The sequence below is a fragment of the Dermacentor silvarum genome, chromosome 5 (genome assembly GCF_013339745.2).
Source record: "Dermacentor silvarum isolate Dsil-2018 chromosome 5, BIME_Dsil_1.4, whole genome shotgun sequence".
NCBI lineage: Eukaryota > Metazoa > Arthropoda > Arachnida > Ixodida > Ixodidae > Dermacentor > Dermacentor silvarum.
Genome location: NC_051158.1, coordinates 8,130,657 through 8,155,648, shown reverse-complemented (window position 1 = coordinate 8,155,648; position 24,992 = coordinate 8,130,657). Strand labels below are relative to the sequence as shown.

General features: G+C 46.5%; 2 protein-coding genes across 4 annotated transcripts in view; one reads left to right on the top strand and one right to left on the bottom strand.

The window, feature by feature from the left end:
- The window catches only part of LOC125945518 (uncharacterized), a 166,816-nt gene that overhangs the window by 91,748 nt on the left and 50,076 nt on the right, over positions 1–24,992 (top strand). The gene's annotated exons all lie outside the window — the stretch shown is intronic.
- The window catches only part of LOC125945521 (uncharacterized), a 162,047-nt gene that overhangs the window by 135,480 nt on the left and 1,575 nt on the right, over positions 1–24,992 (bottom strand). The window contains exon 2 of one of the 2 annotated variants that reach the window (XM_049667335.1): positions 14,549–14,623. The exons of the other annotated variant lie outside the window; for it this stretch is intronic. Within the exon in view, the coding sequence (XP_049523292.1) occupies positions 14,549–14,623 (75 nt within the window). The remainder of the gene's footprint in view (positions 1–14,548; positions 14,624–24,992) is intronic. 2 annotated transcript variants of the gene reach the window in all.

The following is a 24,992-nucleotide window of genomic DNA, read 5'->3' as shown; positions in this document are numbered from 1 at the left end:
ACGTAAAGAACCCCAGGTGGTAAAAATTAACCCGGAGTCCTCGACTAACGGAGTGCCGCCTCATAAAAAACTGGTTTTGCCCGTTAAAACCCCAGGAAGAAGAAGAAGACTCCACCAAATCGCTCCCAAGGTCGTGCTATGTGCTTTTATTGCGATACAATTATATGGACACTCCAAGCAGATTTCTGCCGTCGGCGTCGTCGTCGCCATAACCGTCGTCGTGAGGTTCGTATAGAGTCCAATGGTGATGAAATTGTCGCCGCGAGCCGTATGCTGTATGTGCGCGAGGGACGCGCGCTTTCATGGTGAGCGAATGCACGGCGGAGAGCAAACGCGACTTCTTCCATCGCGCGAAAGGCCGGGGGGGGGGGGGACGGGAGGGAGGAGGGAGGGAGGCGACGTTTAGCTGCAGCCCCAAATGGTATTTATATAAAAACGTTGTGAAGCGAGAAGGTGGTAAAGACTTACGACGCTGCTCGACGAGTGTCCCGTTCTGATCTCGTCGAAAACCTCCGAGCCGCCCCCAGAGGCACCGGCAACAGTGCCACCAATGCCGCGCGCGTTCCGTACAAACGCGGGCAAAATGCCGACGGTGTTGACAGCAGTTCTGCACGTTGCTGGTGCTGCTGCATGTCGTGCTGCTGCATGCCCAGGACCACGGAGACTAGGAACCGTAACGTACGTTGTGGTTGACGCCGGAGGTGACGCCGGTGGTGATGGGGTGGTTCCATCGGAAGCCATGGCTGAGAAGACGATGGTTAGGCCGCTTTGGAGCTCCGTGGCGAGGACGGGGAACGTTGTACCTCCACCACAATGTTACGCGAAGGACGAGTCAGTTAGACGAGCAATTATTTACAGGCTATGTTTACAACAGCGGTTGCAGCGCTGACCGGTTAGATTCACAGCGCGAGCCCAGTTCGTTCTCCTCTTTCTCGAGTGATGGCAACCGCACGCCTCGTTCAAACAATCAAATACCACAGGCGTGTGGTATTTGATGCAATGTAGCAATATCATTGCAGTGTAGCAATATCATTAGTATTTTACCGTTGTTGAATGGCTTAGGCTGATTAGAGATAGGTTTAATAGGGGATCGTTGGAAAACATCCAGGTCTTTCGCGTTGACTTCATCGTTTTACCACGATGATAATGATGACGAAACTGGTTCTTTACGTTCAGTGGCAACAAATGTCATGGATTATTGAGGCAATGCCAGCGTGGTGAGATATGCGACAGCTGGAGTCCCACACGGGCGTGCAGTGAGAGGCGTTGTCGTCAGCCACCGTGGTCACCTTTCCACCATTGCAGTGCGGTCTGCTTGATGCGCTGCTGGTGTCGAAGACGTCCCTTCCGAAGAGTGACGGCAGATTCGTTCACCGCAGAGACTGCCAGTTAGGGATTCCGTGATATGAGTGGTAACCGAGCCTGAACGAATAAATTGCAGTCTGGATAAATGCTGGAAGACCTTGCAAGTTCGAGGACTTGTTTGGGTTTATTCATATATGAAATTAGATTGTCTGCGCAAACCACTTGTACTTTGCGAAGATGCTCTGGCAGAGGAGCTCTAAATATAAATTATTAGGAATAATGAGTTATCCATATATATTGAGTGATCATCTCGTCCATTTTGCTTTTCCTTTCCCGTATTTCTTCTACGTTTGAAGTAAACAAACAGCATAACCTGCGTTTTTTCTGTCTTCATAGTCTGTCACTCTGCACGATTGTGACAAACGAAAGTTTAGCCCCTCGTTTGCCCCTGCTCTTTCTGTTCATTGATATTATCTTTGGACTTTTAGCTAGATAAGAATACTCGGGTAAACACAAGAGGGGCAAAACATTATAACGAGAAAACCTGAGCGCGTTAAGTTTTGCTCTAAATCGGATCACACGTCCACCATACGCGGATGCAAAGCATTGCAGCCGGAACTGAAAGGCACCACTGTACTTGTGAAGCCCATTCACTGGCATTTGTAAGCACGTGTTGGACGACGCTTATAACGACTTATCTTGTAGCCTGCATAATCACGCCCTCATTGTTCTTGACAGGAAAAGTGGTTTGATTTGAATTTATTCCTCAAATGATGTAATAGACATAGGGAAAAAAACTCCTCAGGGTGACTAAACGTTCGAAAGGAGCAGTGCCGCCTTCGAATATGGTAATTTGGGACAGCACTCCTGCTGCGCCCTTGAAGAGTTCACCCGACTGAAAAGATTGATTCGACAACGCTTTCTTCTTCATTAGAAGCACGAGTTCTTAATTTCTAAGTGGCTGCTCTTGGACAAAGGCGCTTTCAAACTCCCATCTGTAAGCGTGCACACGCTTCAAGTAATTGCTCACTTCGATGCCATTGAGGTAAAATAAATAAATAAATAGTCTTTAATTAGTCTGAACACTTGGGAAATGAACTTTACCAGTGGGTCAGATTATAGATTCTGTACGTGGACGCGATACATACCCCATGCATTGTTATGGCCCTTGAAGAAAAATTTCTTGTTCAGGCGCTTGCGAAGTGTGATGAAAATTTCAAGAGGAGGGATCAAACATGGCAAAGAAAACACCAGTTTGCAGGTAAGGCACAACCGTCCCGAAAAAAAGTTTAGCAATATGACTGGTGACCACAGCGGAAACACTTTGTTGCTTGGCGCTGCGATTCATAACATAACGGCGACGCCGGCAGCGGCTATGTCGGAGAAATTACGCTTTGAAATCTTGGCGTAGAGAAGGCGGGTGGGGATGAGCAGGGGCAACTAAATATGTTAACATTTAGAAAGCTCACTTGCATAGCCGCGCGCAGCCTACGGGTACTTGAAGGCAGCAACGGAATTTTAATGAACATTGGGAAGTGCTATCAGCCTCCCCCATGGTGCATAATGGGAAACCTCCGACATTTGCCATTTGCGCTTTCATGAAAAACAGCGTCGCACAGTTAAAATTTGTGGCTGCGGTCATCTCAGTTCTGCTAAACTCTCTCTCTCTCTCTCTCTTTAGCGGACAAATTTGCACGTGAAGCCGTAGAATTGCTAATTATTCACAACAGACTAGGATTCCGCTTCCATATATTCCAAAAAGCACAGTCGCCGTATTGCGATGTTGCATTGTTTTTCTACATTGAACAGAACGACCGCTCATGCTTGCGAAACGTCTTTATTGCTGCAATGCTTCAGGTCTGCCTAGTGTTAGCACGTTCATACAGTGTTTGGTGAAGCCCGCAATTCATCAGTATTGCCTATTACACGGAATAAAATATCTGTCTCATCTTAGGCTAGCATTCAACATTCGCTGATGGTGACACATAAGCCATCTCCTGCGCGGCGGTACAAGTTTCCATGACACCAGCACCCTTTTACGCAGGTGAAATTGCACACCAAACCTGCCGGATCTGGACCCTCCCGCATTTGTTTTCTCCGCAATGCGGACCGTCACCGACACAGCCGTATGATTCATACGGCTTGCATTTAGCGGATTCAACTGAAAAACAAAAGTAATACACTTAAAAAACCAGAAACATATTGTAAATATTGAAAAGACAATTTTTGTATTGTAACATTACGTTACATTTAGAGTATTAATAGCCGCGTCGTTACGAAGTGAATTTGGGAAGCCTTCGCGTGTTTCGATCCATGCCCCAGTGACAGCTCTCTTGGTCGTAGTATCGAATCTCGAAGGTTATGTTTAGCGCATCGTGTGTATGTTCATGAAAGTTTGAATTTATTTTCTGGATCATGTATGGCTTGCATGCTCATGGCATGTCGTCTACACATCGCGAATTATTTCTGTCACGTTTAAAAAAAACCAACTCAATAACTCCAGGAAGAAAAAAAAAAACACTAATTTTTCGTTTGATGTTTAGCAGTAGGTTTTTTCGAAAATGAAGTGAATTGCCCATTCTTAAGGTATATTTGCCACAGAACCAGTCCCTTAAAGATGTAAAGCGACGGTCTTTGTTGGACCTTGCAACTAGTGCTGTTCGTGCACTGCTGTTGCTGTGGATCTATTTATCTGAATACTAGATGTTTCTTTTTTTTTTTCAGATCGAAACAAAGATAGGTTGGTCTGAGTGGCCGCTTTCGCCATGTTCCTATTTACACGTTCTTTTCCCTGACGCTGTCCGGGTGCAGCGTATGCTTGTCTTTTATAGCCGATGCTTAAATACCATTGTCCGACTTTAACTTTTAAGAAACGCAGAACTATTCGGAAGACAAGTTTTTTTCTGCAGCTGCTGTGTTCGTGCCTTCACAGATTTACCGCATTCTTTTGCCATCAGAAAACAATGCTTGCTTGTACAGAGTTATAAGTACAATTCTTGGCGCATTTTTCGTTCGCTTGTAGTAAGGATCGCTATTCTAGGAATGTGGTGGTGAAGGTAGTCACTTTCCAAAGGAAAAAACGAAAAGAAGGTAAGTGATTCGACCATATGTGTGGACAGTGCGTGGAGTAAAATAAATTCAGCAAAAACAAATGCTGGCAATTCGGTACAATACCAGAACAATGGAAAACGGCGCAGATTATTCTAACACCTAAACCAGGCAAGCGGTTACAGTTGGAGAACTTGAGACCCATTTCACTCACGTCCGTGTGGGCAAGCTCATGGAGCACGTTTTCCTAACGAGACTGACGAACTATCTCGAGGACAACGACGTTCTCCCCGACTACAATGTTGGCCTTCCGGAGAAACGTGTCTACACAGAATGCAATGCTCCAACTTAAGCATCAAATTATAGATAACACAAGTCGGAAAAGCAAAGCTATCCTAGGATTTAACCTAAAGAAAGCTTTTGACAGTGTTGCCCACGAAACAATATTAAACAGAATAAATGAGCTAGGCCTAGGCAAGCGAGTATACAAATATATACGAGACTTCCTTACTAACAGAAAAGCACACATTAGTATTGGGACCTTAACTCCGAAGAACCACACATCGGAAGCGCAGGTATGCCCGAAGGTTCAGTAATATCACCGATGCTGTTTAATCTGGCTCTGATCGGATTACCCACAAAGCTACAGGAATCGATGGCCTCAATCATACCATCTACGCTGACGATATCACAATATGGGTGAGTGATGGCAATGATGGATAGGTTGAAAAACATTAGAACGTGCAATAGAAGCAGTTGAACAATACCTAGCAGGAATCGGACTGGCGTGTTCGGCAGAGAAATCTGAGCTCCTCCTTTATATACCATCGCGGCGTGGCCGAAAACCACGCAACTACTAGGACCGAAACAATCCGGAAATTCACCTAACTATGGCGAATGGTAGGCCCATATCAATAGAAAGTAACAGCCACAATGGAGAGATCATACGTAAATTAGACAATATAACATCTCAAATCATTTGGCTATTCAAACGAACAGCCAACAAACATAGTGGAATGAAATAAGGCAATCTGCTTATACTAATCCAAGCGTTCGTAATAAGGAGAATAGTATATACGTGACATCGTACCTACGATGATACTCGTCAGAAAGATGCATATTAGACTGCTTAATCCGAAAAATCTACTAGCAAGCAATCGGACTCTCCATCATCACCAGCAACGATAGGCTACTGCAGCTAGGTCTACACAATAGACTGGATGAGCTAATCGAGACACAACGCATAGCACAGTATGAACGCCTGTACAAAACTAAAACATCTAGGCAAAGGTTGGATTGCCTTGGTATTGGGTATCATACCCAACATGGCGTCAAAGTAGATACACCCAGACACATCAGAGGCCTGATAACCGTCCCTTCAATACCCACCCGCCATCAGGCTATATATACAGGTAAAGCAGAGCACACGATATGCAGAAGAAAATTCGGTTACAGCAAGGACACCACATTTGTAAAACGCAGCTAGACACAGACACAAGCGCACTTACACAGCAGTGGTGATACCTTAAGAAGGAAAAATGCATGACGAGCGCTACAGTCAGCACGGACGGCACGTAGAAACCGCAGAGGAAATATAGCTATCGCGTCAGCCATAGCACAAACGCAAGCAGACATAATCTCAATGATTTCCAGACGGCCATACGACCAACTTCGCCAACGGTCTGAATCTCCCCAGAGGCACTACGACTCCTAATTCAGGTATAGGCTCGACAAAGTGTCCCAGGGTACCCATCTGGACACACCGCTCTACACATTACCAAGGGAACGGTGGTCAATGAGGCAGCGCACCCTTACGAACCGAGCCTCGGTTAGCACCACCTCACCGACTACCACCGAGTGGGAGTGGGATTAAGAGACCAAATGACCAGATTTCACGAAATTACAACACACCATAGATTGCAGAGGGCGCACATTCCCACCGCCTCACTCAAATGTGAGCAAAAAATCAGTCTGTCCAATGGCAGCCGTTACAAACCAGATCCTATCAGAGTCCATCTATCATGCCACATAATACACCCGCTTACGACTGACAAGCAGAGTGTCGGAACGGAACGAAAAACGAAAACGAAAAACGAAAAAAAAAAAAAAACGATATTTTGACCGGAACGAAAACGTAACCGGAACGTTATTTATTATTTCGTTCCGGACCAAAAACGAAATATTTTTTATCGTTTTTCGGTTCACAGGAAAACTTTGCGATCCGGAACAACCTAGGTCATGCAACTGAGCAATAAGGCATAACTCGGGGTTCAACGTCAGCTCGCATCTCGGGGAGGTATTTCAAAGGAAAGATGCATTGAAATAATGCAGGAAACGAAAAAAGTGGCAACTATAGCTGTTTGTATTAAATTCAAGCGGACTTTCGCATGCCTCATCACACAGGCCGTCGTGGAGAGGGCTTTGTCGTCGCTTGAGTTTGTACGGAGCTGTACATGTTAGCAAAAGTGGCCCTTGGTGTGCCAGCCACACAAGTCAGCGTTGAGAGGGCATTTTCGGCACTCAAGTTCGTTTTGGTCAGAGCAGCGGTCTCGCTTATCGACGAGTACACTTGGTGACCTGCTGCTTCTGAAATCGGGTGCCCCTCCTTGACGAAAATTCGGGATTTCAAACTTGAGGAAAAATAAATACCGAGTTTTTGTTGTGTCCTTGCTTCGAAACTTCTAGCGACTTCCTCATAGTCACATCGTGGCTTTGGGACGTAAAACCCCAACATTATTATTGCATTTTTATGTATTAGTTCAGTATTTTTGCTGTTTTTAAAAGATACTTTTATATTAAGTATTTTGTTCGTTTTTCTTATTGAAAAAAAAAAAAAACGTTATGAACCGTTACGGAACGTTTTTCTTTTGTTCCGGAACGAAAACGGAACGGAACTTTTTCTGTGGAGCGAAACGAAAACCGGAACGAAAACATTTCGTTCCGACACCCTGCTGACAAGTGCATACATTGCGACTCTAGAGACACCCTAGAGAATATCCCTTTGGGAATGTACAGGTATAATACACAATAACAATGGTGCAGCCTCAAACAGCGACAGCCCCCGCGCGCGCTTGGGAATATGCGTTGCTCAGCTCGGACCTGCAGCACCAACTATGGGCCGTCCAGCGAACCGAGGAAGCCGCCAAAGGCCAACAAGCCTTGGCCGAAGTCTAGGCGGGGTCCAGGCCCCCCTACCAATCGCAGGGGCACTCCATAAAGTTATTTGAATGAATGAATGAATGAATGATTGAATGAATGAATGAATGAATGAATGAATGAAAAAACTGCAACTCATGGCACGTTTAAGCTTTTTGTAGGCTGTCAAGGGGGTGGTTGCAGGCGCCGACGTGTTAATACAATAGTATACGTGTCCTCTAATTATCCTCGTTGACTACTTTGACGAATCGCGTGTTTTAAATTGCGAATAAGCGGTATCACACGAGTTGGTCTGAATCATAGGTTACATGTTTGGTCATCTCATTACCGTTTTGAGAGTTGAACATTGGCGGTTATCCCATGCATAAAATGGCGCTCATATAGTACATTTGGGAAGGTCTGATTTTTTTTTCACTTATTTCGGCCATTTTCGGTACGACGATTGAACACATAAAGGTAACATATCGGCATAAACGGTTGCCTCTTGTGAGCAAGCATTTGTAGTAAGTAGCAAAGTAGATGATTGTTCTCCTGTACGCCATGATGATGGCCCTAAGCATTACGTTAAGGCAAATAGTCAAGTTGCTACTCTACATATTAGACTCACCTCGGTCGTCCACTATTGTGTCGTTAAGCATACCTGAACATATAAAGTCCTTAGTGGTGATACCTCCGTGCGTGCGATATGCACTATTGGGAAACTTGTGTGTATGGCACAGTAGGATAACACAGTGTATAACTTCTTCAAACGAAAAGAGGCAGCTGATGGTACAGTGCCACAAGCTCAGTTTAAATTTTCATACATTTCGGGATTACAGGCCCCGTTTAGAAAAAGAAATATATGTCCAAATCTGCAGAAAGTTTCATCCAAGATGTGCGAAAAGAAAAAGTTCAGAGACGTCGAACCCTTGCTGTAACGCCGCGCGATGACTCATAAGGGGAACTGCAACACGTAGGCGTGTTTTGATTTGCAGTCACCGCCACCACTTCGCTTTAGTGCTACCCTAATATACGTATGATTATATTGCCACGGAGCAACCCCATTTCGACAAGTAACGGCATGGTGTGGGTGTCTCGGCTGTTGAACGGTGCCACCTACTGCAGCAATTGCCGTTTTACCTCAAGCTGCGGTGCCGATTTATGTGCCGGTTGAATGGAAATATTTATGTGAATCTGGCGAAACCAGCGTACCGTGAGACAATAAACAAACATCACAGCAGGAAAATCTCGGCCGCTGTACAAAGCCGCGAATGCATGCAAATTTACCCGCAACAGCTCATAGCAAAGCAACTTTGGAAAAAAAAATCACATGGTAAATACCCGGCGGGTAGAGTGTCGGGGTGAGCTTTGGGATGAAAGTAAAAATATGAGCCCAAAAATATGTCATTTGTTGCAAGCGATGAGTAAGCGCGTAAGCGTGGTAGTGCACTGTCAGTGCACGGAATGCATGAAAAAAATGATTGGGCCGCTTTGAATTGGTGTCCCAAACTCTCACACCGTTTTAAACGCTGCTAAATTGTGTAAGGGGGGTCCACCTTACCAGTCATAATGTTGCCTATCAAGCTGGGCGGCTTGTTGTGGAAACCTATTTTTTCATGTATAGCACATGTACAAAGCGCGCTGGCCATGTACTTATCTGAATATGGCTTCAAGTAGGAAGCCGAGTTTTAAGCACAATGGCTTGCACTAGTTCAGCTTGACCCAGTGACTTAATTATTTATATATTTTGAGACGGCTTAGAATCCATTTAGGTTGTAGAATTTTAAGCCAACTTGCATAGTGCACAAATTCTTCTACAAAAATCATATTGACAAACTGAACAAACCATCTATAAGAAATGTAGGAATTTTTTTTAAAATTCGAGTGAAGGGTGTGGTCCCCTCCGGCGGCACGAGCTAGCGGTGGCGGCTGTCTACTTAGGATATAAAGTTGTGGTATATACCATAAAAAGCCTAATTCTTGTAGATTCCATCTATATGTAATATAAAGAAATTGATTAATGTGATTTAGAAATAAATGTTCAAGAACAAGCATGAGATACATGGTTTTGTGCGAACTGTGTCTCAGTTGTGACCATATTTAGAATAAACTACCGCACTTACTGCATTGCGGCTTGCTCTGTAGCTTTAGGACATATTTATCTAGTTCCTAGACGTAGCAAAATAATATTGAATTTTTACTTTTTGGGTAATTTGGTTTTGAAAATTGCCAAATATCGCAATCTTCTGTTGTAAACAGCCCGGCAAGTATACATGCTCAAGGAAGCTAAATTTTGGATAAGTAGAGTTCAAGGAATTTACATTTAGGACGAAAAATTTCATTCATGTACCTTTCTTAGTTTGAAACCGCAGCTTCGTAGCTTTAGTACCTTCCCGCAAAAATGGGCAAAAATAAAACCAGAATTCCAAATATTGCTTAATTTCGGCCGCATTATCAGGGAAACTAATAAAGTTACATAAATGGAATTTGGCGTCCTAAATGTAAATTTCTTGAACTCTACTTTATCCAAAAGTTAGCGCGTATTTTGCATCGTCTCCTTCAAAAATCCACATAGTTTGTTGAAGTGACAATAATAGATGACTTCTCCGACGCGAATAGGCATAATTAATGATCCGTCTATAAAACCGACACAGCCTCTATATACTTGGCTTCCGTATAATTGCCCACAGATATGCTACCTTATGTGCACGCTTTATACGTGTGCGCCTATTTCAGATAAGTGCGTGTCTCTCTGTTCAACGACCGAGCAGCCCAACGGGAACCTAAAACACATAGGCAAAATTGCGTTTTGTTGGCAAATAAATATTGCCAACCAGTAAGTGCTGAAAGTCTAAAGGTGAAAGTGCTTCAGTATTCGTAAAAACACTTTAGAGGCGGTTGCCGAGTGGTCATAATGCCTCACTGTAGCTTTTTTTTTTTTTTAGGCGATGGGAGAGGCCTTAATGTTTCGAGCAGACTAATAGCAAATGCCTGTTTATTAATTAGTGCGAATCCGAAGTGCCCCCAGCGGCCAGTCGCGAGGCAATATTGCGTGTATTCGCGGGGTTCTTTCACGCTCGGAAAAACACTTTTACGCAGCATGTATTGAGCGCCAGTAAGCTGTAACGGGAATTCTTAATGTTGCTCTACAATTTCTCATTGACACGTTTCATCTAATTATAAGACTTGAGAAGTTGATTATTAGTTAAGACTAATTATGTAAGTAGGTGGAATGCAAAAAAATAATCTGAGTATCTCCAAGCGACGGCAAACAACATTCCCTTGGTTCTGTCCAGCTACGTGGCATTTGCATATTTTTCAAATCTTGGTGCATGATAGTTGGGACCATGGTGTATGAAGAGAGGTGATTTACTTTACGCGCGCTGCTGCCGCAAGGTACAGCACCTGCTCTGGGGGGCAACTTTTTCGCTCGCTTTGCCGCTGGCGCTTCTATGGGCGCGCTCGCAGAGGTGCTTTATTTCGATGCATACATGCTGTTCGACTGCTTAAAAAGTCTCTATTTGGTTGGGGGGAACGTCCCCTTATATTTCTGCCGACATTCCGAGCTATAATTAGACTCGAGACCGCATGAGTGATTTATTAATAGAGGGCGCTAGCAGCTGTTGTCTCAGCGTGTGGCTGCATAAGAGTCTAATTTTGATATTTACGAAAAACACGGGCAATATAATTGCATACTTCCTGAAACTGCCAAAGTGAGGACCATGTAACATGCACTCAGGGGAGTGCTAGAGCATTAGATAAGCCTCCACAGCTGTGAACACGTAGAAGTCATGCGTTGCTCAGTCTGCAGAGTGTCACGGCACAATTTGAGGGGTGCTATAATCGATTTCTGAATTGTGTTAGCTAGGAGTGCAATAGCCAAAGTAAACTGCATTCGCTTTACTTATTTTTATTCTGAGAGAACTAATGCCCCGCATTATAAGCAGGTCGTTTAACTAGTTTAAGGAAACACGTAATTATATACTTGAATGGCTAAAACAAAAAAAAAATTACAAACAGAAAAGTTAGAAGCAACGCAGAAGCAGCACCGCATGTCTTTGCTCCCTTCAGCAGACGCGCACTGTTGCAGGCACGTTGCAAGCATGGGCCGTATCCACTGCCCTGCCGTCGGTTGTTCCGTAGATGTTCGGTTTCGCGTTACCGTGTCGACGGTACCAACAGCATCTTTTTCGCAAAGGTATGCTTTGGTTCCCTGCTCGCGGGTCTTTTTCTCCTCTTCACGGACTATGACAGGTAGCTGGGGCAGTTCGGAAAGATGGTTGGGACTGCACCTGATGAAAGAACCGCACGACGAGTTGTGCTGGCCAGCACGACACCACCACATCTTGCTGACGTAACGACTGTCGAAATGTCTTTCGCAGATATGGCCAGTGGATCGGAGAAGATGGTCGCTACGGGGAATGGCTTTTCGCCACGCTTCCAGGCGAGTTTCTTTTTTTTTTTTGGGGAGCACTGAAGAGCTATACCGTCTCCTTGCAGGACGCGTAGCCGCTATTGCAGCAGGGTACGAAGCACTTTTTGCCCATATTAAAGCACAATTACGCATTTCTTGTAGCACCCACATACGCACTTCTTGCAGTACCCACATACGCAGAAGAGCAGAAGATTCAGACAAATTCAGGAAATGTATCAGAGCGCATCTCTGCAGTGGAAGAGAATAATTGAGACGGTCCCGCACACCTCCCTGCAGCTAAGCTACCGATCAACCAATCAGGGAGCGTCGGCGACCACGAAACGGCTCTTTAACTGGCCACACGGAGCAATCATTCGCAAGAAGCGCACCGATTGACTCCGATGCGGCGAGCAGCGGCAAGCGCCGTCTGCTCGAGCAGACGGCGCGTCTCTCTCTTGTCGGAAATGACGGTATTTTGACAGTAAGCGGCATGAATCCTTCTACCTGCTCAGAATTAGGCATCCAAATAACGAAAAAGGGCATATCTTTAGGTATGGGTCTTCCAATGCTGCCGCAAGTCTTAAGTTATCCACACTTGTGCCGCGGTTCCATGGAAGCACCAGAAGAATTGGCGGAGAGCAAGGCCCCCTGAACACGTGCTGCCCCTAGCGGCGGCGCTCACTTTCGGTCACACAAAGTGGCCGCTCTCTGGCCCCAGCACGGGCTCGGCGTCGGAGCACCTCTCTTCGTGGTTGGGACACTCTGTATATAGGCTTCCGTATTGGATTTGCATCGCCATACTTAGCTGTATACTTTTGTAGCCCGTTTATATAATCACCGAGTGTGCTGAAGTAATGTGTTTGACACGAAAAGTGAAGCGCCATTGCACTGCTGTGAAGGTGGATTACCTGCGAAGCAGTTAAGCAGACGACATAGAGGTGACACAGGATTTCGAACAAAGATATGAGCAAATTTTATCTCTTGAGTGGCGACGGCGGTCATCCTGAAGAAAGGCACATGCACACACACACACTTTTATTTTGATCTGCGGTCCTGATCTGCGGCACAGATTCACGTGGAACACTACAGCGAACTCGGGGAGTCGGAGGAACTAGACACGCGCAACGGGACCGCCATACCGGGAGCGCAGAAGGAAACTAGGCATGCAAGCGCTTGGAGAGGCGACAAAGAGAGGGCGGTGCCAGCGTAGACAGGGTCGATGCGAGTCGCACAGCAGCAGATATTTGAGAAACCCTTATTATCTACCTGAGAGACTACTGATCTGGAAAATGGTGCCTATTGTTAACTAATATACTGAAAATGCATATCCAAGCGATGAGATGTTTAAAATTTTCCATCAAATTCGAGAACTGAGTTTTTACACACGCAGATCTGTTGACGGACACGAAAAACGCCCAGAACCTTAGCCATAGACGGCTTCGCTGTGATAAACTGAGTCGCCATCTCGGCTCTTAGAAAGTGGATATCTAGAGAAGCTGTTGGAAACCACCAGTACAACTGCCGAGGGGAGTATGCAATGCTTTATTGCTTTTCAGCAATGGTAGTAATGATAATTTAGAGTAATGGGAGTAGTGGTGATTCGGCAGCCGCTGGTGGTATTGCCGTTCTTTTCACTTTGCCGCGCCTCATGTTCGCGCTGCTTCTCAGGAGTCCTAACTATGCATTGCCTACCCATATCCGTGCTGCAAGAACAATGAAATCAGTTGCTATAGGTTGGTTCTTTTATATTGACAGGCTACTGACGTCATTCGCCACGTCGAAAGCTGCCGTCACCGCGGCTGCTTGCGCAACAGTAATATTTACCGGGAAGCGTATGCGGGGAGTGCTACGTGCTTCGCATTGTTATCAGGAGCGCCTTATCATCAGTGATGTGGTTTGGATGCTTGTTTAGTACTTGTTCTTTATTAAAACGAATGCCGTGCTGTATGTTGTTGGCGTGACACCAAATAACGTATGCACGTCTCGCTTCATTCGCTGAAGGTTGTTTTTTTAATCGCTGAAGGTAGATTTTTTATTTCATGAGGACGGGCCACGAAAAATCCCCAACCAGTGGCTAACAGCTTTGCCGTAAAAAAAAGGTATGCGACTAAGTGAACCTTGTTTGACAATGATGAAAAACATGCACACTGCCCTCGTATCCTATGACAATGTAATCACCTGCCGCCATGCAATGCCACATAGTAACCTTTATAGTATAGAGCTATGAGCCAGAAGCACAAATTTACGCAACAGTAGAAAGAAATCATCCGTGTGTACCGGACTAAGAATTTGACTAACTGTTTGTGAAAGCAGATGACCTTTTTTATATCTTGTGGATACCGTTGATGGCTTGCCAACGTCACCATTCTAATTACCAGACCAACGATAAGTAAAGAAGCGACGCATAAAAGCAATTGATGTCTAAGCACCAAGCGTCATTGACATGAGCAGTGTCCGCCGTAGCAAAACTGCCAAGAGTCACACTCATATGTATTAAAAAAACGTTACCTATTGGTCCTCAAAAAGATTTACCAAAAAGACAATCGGCGCTTGAAAGAGAACAGAAATTTTTTCAGTTGGAACAGTTTGGCTGTCGGATTTTTAACGCCTATATATTTTCTAAGAAATAAAATCAAAATAACTTACTCTGATATACCACAACGCAGTCCTTTGACAGAACACGGGCATGGGCCTGATGAGTGGCCAGAAGCGACAATATACCTGACAAATTCACAGTCGATTAGAGGTGTCATTGATGCACAATTTTTAATGGCGGCTTTGCCAAGTAGAAACAAACAGCACCACAACGATATTCTGGAAGTTACGAGATGGTGTTATAAAACACTACATGTGTAAGGTGCCCTTATGTAGAATTTCAGTAAAAATGTACTAAAATGTATAGTAAATAAAAATATGAGCCCGTATTCAATGTGACGATCAATATTAGAATGATCAGTAACCAACAGTCAAGATAAAATGTGGTTGATCCCTCTTATATAGGAATCGGTATAGAACACGAAAGTGAAACGTGTCTTCACAGAAGTAGTGTAATGTTTATTGCACATTGATATATAATGTCTATTGGTGTTTTGTGGCTAAAGCGCCCTTAGGCGTTGATGCACCCACGCTGACGCCTGGTGGCACGTCTCCTCCATCACGACTACCAACGTCGATGACCATGAGCAACCGTCGTGCATATGGAAGCTGCACTACGCTGCACACGCTAGCACAACGCGAAAGACGAAGCACGTAACTGACACACTAATACAACGCGCAAGACAAAGCACGTAACTGAATCGTCACCGAGTCAAATCAGCGCGTACAGCGCGTCGTAATTGCAGCCTCCGCGATCAACTTCAGAAACATTTTCAGAGCTAATTGCGGAGGCCGCTCCGCTGTGCTGAGTACGGTGAACGCCACTACCAACGCCACCTAGGTGGCGTTGGTAGTGCTTCTTGATGCCAGCGTCCCTTCGAATGCTGGCATCGAGGCGTCGTAGTGGTGAGACCACCGAAGCGTTCACTGTCGGTGCGCGTTAGTGTCATAATGCAGTACTTCTCTTTTCTGCTCGTAGGCGGCGGCACCGCCCCGAACAAGAGCGCGGGTACACGGAGGAGTGTTAGATATATAAGGCGCGTCTGTGTAGCTCTCTGCAAATGCGTTTGTGGCGCAATGGGTTAAACGCTCGGCGATCTATCGTCGCGGACCGAGAGGTCGTGGGTTCGATTCCCAAATTTTGCATGTTTGTGGAACATTTTCTTCTGGTTTCTTTCTTTGTATTATGTTCTATGACGTATTTCCGTGACGGAAATACGTCAGTGAAGTCTTGGTGGACCCCGGCATAAAACACTTTCGTGTTAAAAACAAAAAGACCGCATATCCACGAAGTGAATGATGATGAGTGGGCGAAGCACCGGGGGATCATTCGGGTAACCGTGAATCCCCGTACATCGCCCACTCGAACATGCAAATGAGTGACAACACATGTGTGCAGTATATAGAATGTTGTTTTATTGGTCGTATATGGTATTGAAGTGCGGACTTCGTTTTCCCTTCGTTAAGACTGCCTTGTGACCAGTGCAGCAGCACGGCGACGCCGGCAAGCGGACCCCGAGGCGGCGAGAGCGCGGGAAGCGGCGCAAAACGCCGGAAGCGTTTTCCGGAAACCGAAAGCGGGCTTCCAGTATCAAGCTCTAAGTCCATGCTCACTTGAACTACTCTGCTTTATTGTGGGGAAACACTACCTTAAATAACCAATTTCAATACGCTGAAATTAGTTCAGAAAAGAGCTATTCGGATAATACAGAACATACCATACCTTGAACACACCAGACATCTTTTTGTTAAGCATAAAATTGTAATGGCGAGCGATATATACAAAAGTAGGCTCCTACAATCCTACATTAGTGGAAATCGCGGGAAGCTTGACACATTTCTCACACTTGAAAATCTTGTACATGGAAGTATTTACTTCCATAGGTATAAACCCCGCTGGAAAACACCATTCTCACGCACTATTTACGGAACGCAAAGGCTTAGCCACACATTACCAAGCACTCTTAGCGCACGTGAGCAGCAAGACATTGAAATCAAAACACTATACCCCACCAATGTAATTAGTTTGTTTTTGTAACTGCGTATTCCTTAACTTGTATTGCTTGATGTCATGTTTTCACTAAGCATAGAACTACGATGCCATTTGTCTTCTCCTGCTTTATTGTGTGCTTTATTGTGTCCTTCCCCTGTACTATTAGTATTATTTTTTTACTAGTGTATAATAATTATGTTTTCGCTTGTGTGTTTACCCTGTCCCTTTAATTATTTTCTTTTTGCTTGTATATTTACCCTGTCATTGCTCCTACAGGGTGGACGGTGCTTAGTGAAGCTGCAGTATCTGCAGCTTTTTCGCCATTTCCCATTTTTTACCGGTCTTTTTGTTTGGTGAAAGTAAACACTGACTGACTGACTGCATGGCCGCTGAAAGTGTATCGTAACACTCTTTAAACTCGCTGTGGGACGGACGCTTGTTTAACCACATCTTTCAGGATCCTGACGTCAGGATCCTGATGATGCCGTGCAGTGCGCCGCAGCTATGAACGTTGTGGATCATACGCTATAGTCTATGACGACGGGGCGGACTTTGCGCAGCCCACGCACGACTTGGCCATCACGCCGGGCGAAAAAAAGACGCCGGTGTCATTGCTCTTTGACGAACATTCCGCAGACACTCAATATAGTCAATAATGATAAATATAAATTCGCTATAGCGATGTTCCCTATAGCTGACCCACAATAGTAACAGCTTCGCTGGCTTCCATCTTCACAGTAGTGGAAGGGCTTTGAATTTTTTTTTTTTCGCCTGCTGTCCTCCGTCGAGGCGAAACTCTTGACGTGGCACCGCAGCCAATGGGAATTTAGGCGCCGTTTCGCTGCTCCCGACGACAGATGCCGGCTGTTTTGCTCTATGGGGACATTTGACGCTGTCGCGTCAGTAACTTGGACAGAGGACATTTAGTATAGCCACTTTTGATAAAACATTTATGACCTATTTAAAACAATGTTCATGATAATTTGTAGGTTTTCCTTGGTGGGCCTCGTTTGGGCAAAGAGTGCCATGACCAGTTTAACCATTTTCGATGATAAAGAGAAGTCCGGTGTGGGATGATTGTGCAAAATAGTCCATTAAAACACCGGGGTACAGAGCAGTACCAAAACAATGGAGCGTAAAGTAACGGTAAAGATTGGGATATGATTGGTGCTCTGATTAAAAAAATGTGGGCAGCTTCACACTAGTGGTGCGTTGTGTGAGCAAGCAGAGAAGCTCGTGGCCCTTCCCCTGCTTTAAGTTGGCTTTTCATAAGCTTTAACTTGGTTCTCTCTCAGCTCTAGCTTGGCCCTTCTATTAGCTTGGCTTTTCTCAACGCGGTCGGTGGAGCTAGAAGGTTTACCTTCTCAGATTTATTCATTTTGTTGCATGACGCCTGTGAAAATTACCTCTTTCACAAAGATAAATTAGTGTTCCTGTATTAACAACTGGTTATCATTCAAGAAATGCAGACGTGTGTTCAATGGTAGAGAGGGTGCAAGAGGACGTACAGTATCTTTCAGCGCACCTATTCCATACAGGGGGAATCACTGGCCACGAGGACATACAAGTGAGTTGCACGTGTGTTCGCTATTCTCAGTGCGCGCAATAAAATCGATTAGGCCGCCCCTTCTTCGTAGCGATGTGCCCAACGCGGCAGGGGCATAGCCAGAAATTTTTTTCGGGGGGGGGGGGGGGGTTCACCGGCCCGACCTGGGGGGGGGGGGGGGGGGAGCGTCTGCTTTCCTCTACGTGACGTGATCGATAATAAATATCGGTAGTTTAAGAAGACTCTATGCAGGTATATCAACGACATGGGAGCAGTTACCTAATTAAATCTCAGTAACGTAAAAATTACTGGCGGCTACTCCACTGTACTGGAAACAATACGCACTAGGTTTGCTTCGCGTAACGCCGGTCCTCCTTTTTTGAAAAATCGTGCTGCGTGATAGCTGGGACACCCTGTTGTATGTCATTGACGTTCTTGCCCGCAGCAACCCTTTTAATTACTGGTTCCGTAATTCCCCCCCCCCCCCTCCCCCCCGGCTCGCGTGTACTTGTGAAGAAATTAAGTAAAAAGTAAAGCAAGCTCAGTAAAATACAGTAAGCACGACAGGTACAGTGGGCGTTTGGAGCAACGGTCTCTCATCGCGCCACTGAATGGACCAGTCTTCGAAAACGCATCATTGAGACGACCCGCCCGATCGGAGAAGCCATCATTAATTGTTAATCTTCGTTAAGCGTAAATGGCGTCGTCCTCGTCGGGGCGAAGTGCGTTTCACAAGTCAAGGCTGGCTATACACGTGAAAATGCATGCGTGACCAGGCTATACCTACTCCCATAGCAATAGCTTGTTCGCTGCGTCTTTGCGCTAGAAAACTTAAGTACGCGCAAAAACGGGTAAGGCTTTTTTTTTCGAAGCTTTCGTCACCCTGCTCCCTCATACGAGAGGGTTGCATTTCCTGCGGCAAGTGCATGGGCCGCTGTGTCTTCCGCTGTGTGCGAGTGTGCAGCCGTCATTTGCCTTTACGTCAACATATTCGGAATTGTACAGAATATTTCACCGCACAGCATAGATATGGCATGTGTACGCATTTTAAGTAGTGCGTGCAACTCATTTCTGCTTCACTTATACCGGTGCAAACAGTAAGCGGCCTTGTACCTCACGGAATCTCGACTGATTGGTGTACTAGTGATGCATGAATGAACTCCGGTATTGTTCAGTGCATAGTGCACATAAACAATTTCTCAGGACGCGTGAACTCCGACGAGAACTGTCAGCGCCTGTAACAAGAGTTTACTTACGCTGTACTGCGCACAGCAGTAATTAATGCTTGTCGGCTGTCTGTTCCATGCATTCTGTTGTGAGTCGGTGGAATTTCACTGCTGGCATCAACCGCTTCGTGTGTACATTGCTGGTTTGGGATTCCACAACACAACAGCAACTACCAGCCTTCCGTAGGGGCGCAATCGCAAACAAGAGAGGTTTCGCGCGCAGACTAAGGCTACGTTCACACTTGGGAAGCGGCAAGCGGACGGAAAGGCCAAAGCGGCCGGAAAACTTTTCCGCGCATGTCCAAGTTGTTCACATTTGTTTTGCTACCGCCGCGGCCGCCGCTGCCGCTTTCGTCCACATCCATCTAGTCAGTGGACATTTGTCGGCGTGGTGGCGCTCATTATCGCATTATTTCGAGCGGTATGTTCATTCATTGGCCCACCCTTCATCAAAAGTGATCATTTTGCGCAACTTCGCGTGTCATCTGCGACCTTCGGTAAATTCCTCGGCGTTCCGTGATTCTCCTCACACGGGCGCGGTACCGCTGAGTCACAGGTTGGTGCCTAGGCGTGATTATATTTCTTTATTAGGTTTTATTTACAAGTTGTAATACCATTTCATCATTTCGTATTATTGTCGGCGCCTCCAGGACACCAAAGCGGCAACGGAAACACCAAAGCTAAAACCCGGGCCGGAGTTTGTGTTGGGGCTCGCCAAAGCCTGTGCTTCCTACGTGAGACCTACGCTCCCAATCTATCGTCGCGACGAGAAAAGCACCCCGCGACTTCCGCAACATACCGTGCACGTGCGAGGAGAATTATGGATTGCGAATGAGGAGTATGTCTAACTATTGTCTGCCATGGAAGTGGAAGAAGAAATGGCTTTTATACTTCTACCTACTTCTTTTCTAGAAATGGACAATGAATAAACGGAAGACGTGGACACCTCGGAAACGGCGGTGGTGGGTTCGCCTGGCTTTGCAAAAGCGCGAGAAGTTGAGTGACGCCAAGGCTTCGTTGCCGCACCTCCGGTCGCGCGACGTTGAATACTATTGCGAGTGTTGCTGACAGTACGTTTTAGTACCACTCTTGCCGTATAGCAAAGGGTGGTTCTTGATCGCGTCGATCAGCATTGCAGCCCACACTTTTGGTGGCATGTTTACATGCTAGTGTAGCTTCCGGGCTAGCAGAACGACTTTCCGCCACGTTTCCGCTTGGCCATGGCGAAGAAATCGGTCTATGAGACCGATTTGGCTCGCCGCCTGTCTTTCTGCCTGTTCTGCCGCCTAGGCGGGCGGATTTTGCAAGATTTTGCCGCTTCCGATAGCTTCGAGACCAAGTGTGAACGTAGCCTAAGATCCTGCGCGAGCGCGGCCTAACCGGCACCTGAAGGGAAGCGGCGGAAATGTATACCGGAAATTTCGACCACCTGGGGTCTTTAACGTGCACCTTAATCTAAGTAAACCGGCCTCGAGCATTTTCGCCTTCATCTAAAATGCGGCTGCCGCATTTGTTGCTACATTTGTTGCGCATTTGTTGCTTCAGAATGCGGCCGCCACATTCTCGCCCAAAACCTCACAGAGTGTCAAAGCCTTGAGAAACACCGTGTCACTTTTTCCATATGCAGACATGATTCGCTGTAAATTACCAACCCGAACGGAAGCGCCCAGGAATGAAATTGTGATAGTAGCACCAGTTTATTGAATTATGTCAGCGCGAAGCGACGAGAACAAAGGGTGGGTAAGTGGGCGGGGGAGGGGGGGGGGGTGTGAACCCCCCCTCCCCCCCCCCCCTGGCTACGCCCCTGCAACGCGGAAACGGCGTGGCTTTTGTGTTGCCACGGTGGCGACGCGGATCTATATATCCCGTGGGTCCGCGCAGTGACGTCACGGCTTAGCTCTGTTTCTGCCCAGCCACGGTAAACACTCCGCACGGCGCGGGGACGTTACGGCTCGGCAAGGCGAAGCGATGGGGCGCGCGCGAGGACGTCACGCCTGACGCAGCTGTGGCGAGGCTCGGCGCGGTCGCCGCAGCTGGGGCGAAGCGTTGCTAGGCGACGCATGGTGACGTCATCGCCAGGCGGAGGTTTTTTGGCGTACACTCGATGGACCATCCCTGAGCTTAAACAGCTTCGCCAGTTCACAGGGGTATGTGCCATTGCGCTTGGACCCTTTCTGCACTACCCCAGGATTGGCACACAGTTCTTGTTCGCACTACGTGGTATATAACCAAGAGCTTAAACAGCTCCGCTGTTAAAAAAAAAATGTCGCAGTTTCACCCGAAATGCGAAGCATCAATTGCGATAGCAAATTAGTAGAGAGCTTTAGGGATTAAGGATAGCAGTTTTATCAGCTGTATAAACTTGGACTTGTAGTAGCACCAGTAACGCACAGAACCGTTGCCTACGCCGTCGGCGTTTTGCCCGCGTTCGCGCCGAACACGCGCGGCGTTGTTGATTGTTGCCGGTGCCTCTGGCGGCGGCTTGGAGGTTTTCGACGAGATCAGAACGCGACACTCGTCGAGCAGTCTCGGAAGTCTTTACCACACTCTCGCCTAGCAACGTTTTTATATAAATACGCTTTTGGCACCGCAGCTAAATGTCGCCTCCCCTCCCTCCTTCCAAATCGCGCGACGGAAGATGTCGCGTTTGGTCTCCGCCACGCATTCGCTCCCCGTGAAAGCGCGCGTCCCTCGAGCGCTTTCACTCGCACATATAGAATACGGTGCGCGGCGACGATTTCATCGTCGTTGGACTTCATACGGAACCTCACGGTGGCGGCGTCGACGACGCCGACGGCAAAAATCTGCTTGGAGTATCCATATAATTATCGCAATAAAAATCACCGCCCATGCACCCGTACAGATGGTAAACCAGCTAAGCTGGAATGTGCGGCCCCGGCTTGAGATACCCGTGATTTATTTATTATTGCGATAACAATTATATAGACACTTCAAACAGATTTCTGCCATCTACGTCGCCGTCGGCGTCAGGTTTCGTATAAAGTCCAAGGGCGATAAAATCGTCGCCGCGAGCCATATGAGTGAGTGAAAGCGCGCGTGGGCCGCGCGCTATCACGGAGAGCGAACGCATGGCGGAAAACAAGCGCAACTTCCGTGGCGCGAAATGCCGTGGTGGGATGGGAGGGAGGGAGGGGGGTCGACGCTTTCCAGCGGCACCAAATACGTACTTGCAACCGGGCGCAACGGGAACTGGCGACGCAATCTCCCACGCGAAAGGAGCAAAGCGGGAAGGCAGCGAGGGAAGGAGGGGGCGGCTTCTACTCTGCCAACAAATGCGTTTATGTACTTTGCGCTTTGCGTTTGGTTCTTTATTATGGTTGCGCTGGTACGGGCTGCCGGTGTTGTCGCGCGCACCGTATGTTGCAAGCGATCTCCACACGGCTCTGACCTTTGTATGCGCTGTGCATTCGACAGCTCAGTTTCCGTTGAAGCGATAGACCGCATGAACCTTCGCTCGCTGCGGCGGCTGCGCTTGCTGGCAGCGTTTGACAGTGGTTGTCTGCGGTCATCGAGTGTGATCTATTCATGTGTGCTGGTGCGCGCTGACACCACACTTGTTAATTCAGTTAATAAGTGAATGTGTCCAACTTATTGCAGCCGATACAACTACTATCCCTATTCCGAATAGCTTTCTGCTAATTCGCTATCGCAACTGATGCTTCGCCTTTCGGGAAATCTGCGACATTTTTTTACTTATTAATTTATTTATTTTCCCTCCCTGGCTCATACTCACATATCCCTGGCTCATACCCGCATATCTATTGCGGGTGTGCGCCACACGTGATTTTTTTATCGTCATTCTCGACGTAACTGACGAGGATGTGATGTTATTGATGTCAAGACCTATCAGTCATGTTCATACATGACACAGTCATACATTCGGGCACTTCCATGGCAATTTCGGTATATGCCAAGTGAACGAGACGAGAGTTTTCGCCACCGAAAATTTTTGTTCTACGCGCCATTTTGTCCGCGGACGCGATTCGCGAGAACCTAGCCAGATACAGCTTCCCTGTAAAACTCGGAACATATGTAACCCGCCGAGGACGACAACGTTGAATGATGACAGCTTCTATTCAGGGCACTGATGATGCAAAGGGTGGCCATGGCTTGCTTCACTAGTTTAAAGTGCGACGACTCAAATGGTAGAAGCCGTTTCTGGGTACGAGGCGCATATATCCAGCAGACGACCAAATTTAGAGCGTTCGTGCATGCTCTGAATTAGCCTTCAGTGGAGCAAAAATTTCATGAGCAGATTAAGCATCTACAGGTAGCCGGCTTTCCTGACACTGTTCTCAAGGCAGTAGCTGAGACAAAACTGAAAACGTTAAAAAAAGAAAGAGAAGGCAGAGCACATAGCACTGCCAATGAGGACCGTAAGCGAGTGGAAGTCAAGCCGTATATCCCCATGGTTTGCTACAACGTGAAAAAAGTTGCTACAAGGCACGCCGTTCGGGTCATGTTCTCGACGCTATGCAAGATGTCAAGTCTATGTGCTAGGATTGAAAATCGTAAACCTAGGATTGTCTGCAGTTCTAGCCATAATCTCACAACTTGCATCGAACATGTTGTTCATCGAACACCATGGACGTGTGGTCGCGTGCATATGGGCCAGATAGGGTGTTGCAATAATGTCCGCTTTAAAGAACACGACACGTCAGTCACGTCAGGAGGAGGGGCAAACCTGCCTGCTCATTGCCGAGTGTGCGGCTGTTGACCTGTTCGAGAAGACACACAAATTATTGGCAGGGGAACCACACGATACGAACGAGAACTGATTGAAGCGTACCATATCTATAAACTTGGTCACAATCAATGTGTTAGTGTACCCTCGTTATCGCTGTCAAAGGAAGAGATACCTTATTTAGAAAAATGTGGTTCACCATCATCATCATCATCATCATAAGCCTATATTTATGTCTACTGCAGGACGAAGGCCTCTCCCTGCGATCTCCAATTACCCCTGTCTTGAGCTAGCGTACTCCAACTTGCGCCTGCAAATTTCCTAACTTCATCATCCCACCTGGTTTTCTGCCATACTTGACTGCACTTCCCTTCTCTTGGTATCCAATCTGTAACCCTAATGGTCCACCGGGTATCCGTCCTACGCATTACATGGCCTGCCCAGCTCCATTTCTTCCGCTTAATATCAACTAGAACATCGGCTATCCCCGTTTGTTCTCTGATCCACACCACTCTCTTCCTATCTCTTAACGTTACTCCTAAGATTTTTCGTTCCATCGCTCTTTGTGCGGTCCTTAACTTGTTCTCGAGATTCATGGTTAACCTCCAAGTTTCATGCACCGGCAGAATGCAATGATTGTACACTTTTCTTTTCAACGACAGTGGTAAGCTCCCAGTCAGGATATGGCAATGCCTGCCGTATGCACTCCAACCCAATTTTATTCTTCTGTAAATTTCTTTCCCATGATCCTGCAGGCTCCCCTGTGAGTAATTGACCTAGATAAACGTACTCCTTTAAAGACTCTAGAGGCTGACTGGCAATTCTGCATTCTTGTTCCCTTGCCAGGCTCTTGAACAATATCTTTGTCTTCTGCATATTCATCTTTAACCTAATTCTTACACTTTCTTGATTAAGGTCTTCAACCATTTGTTGTAATTCGTCGCCATTGTTGCTGAATAGGACAATGTCATCTGCAAACCGAAGGTTGCTGAGATATTCGCAGTTGATCCTCCCTTCTAAGTCTT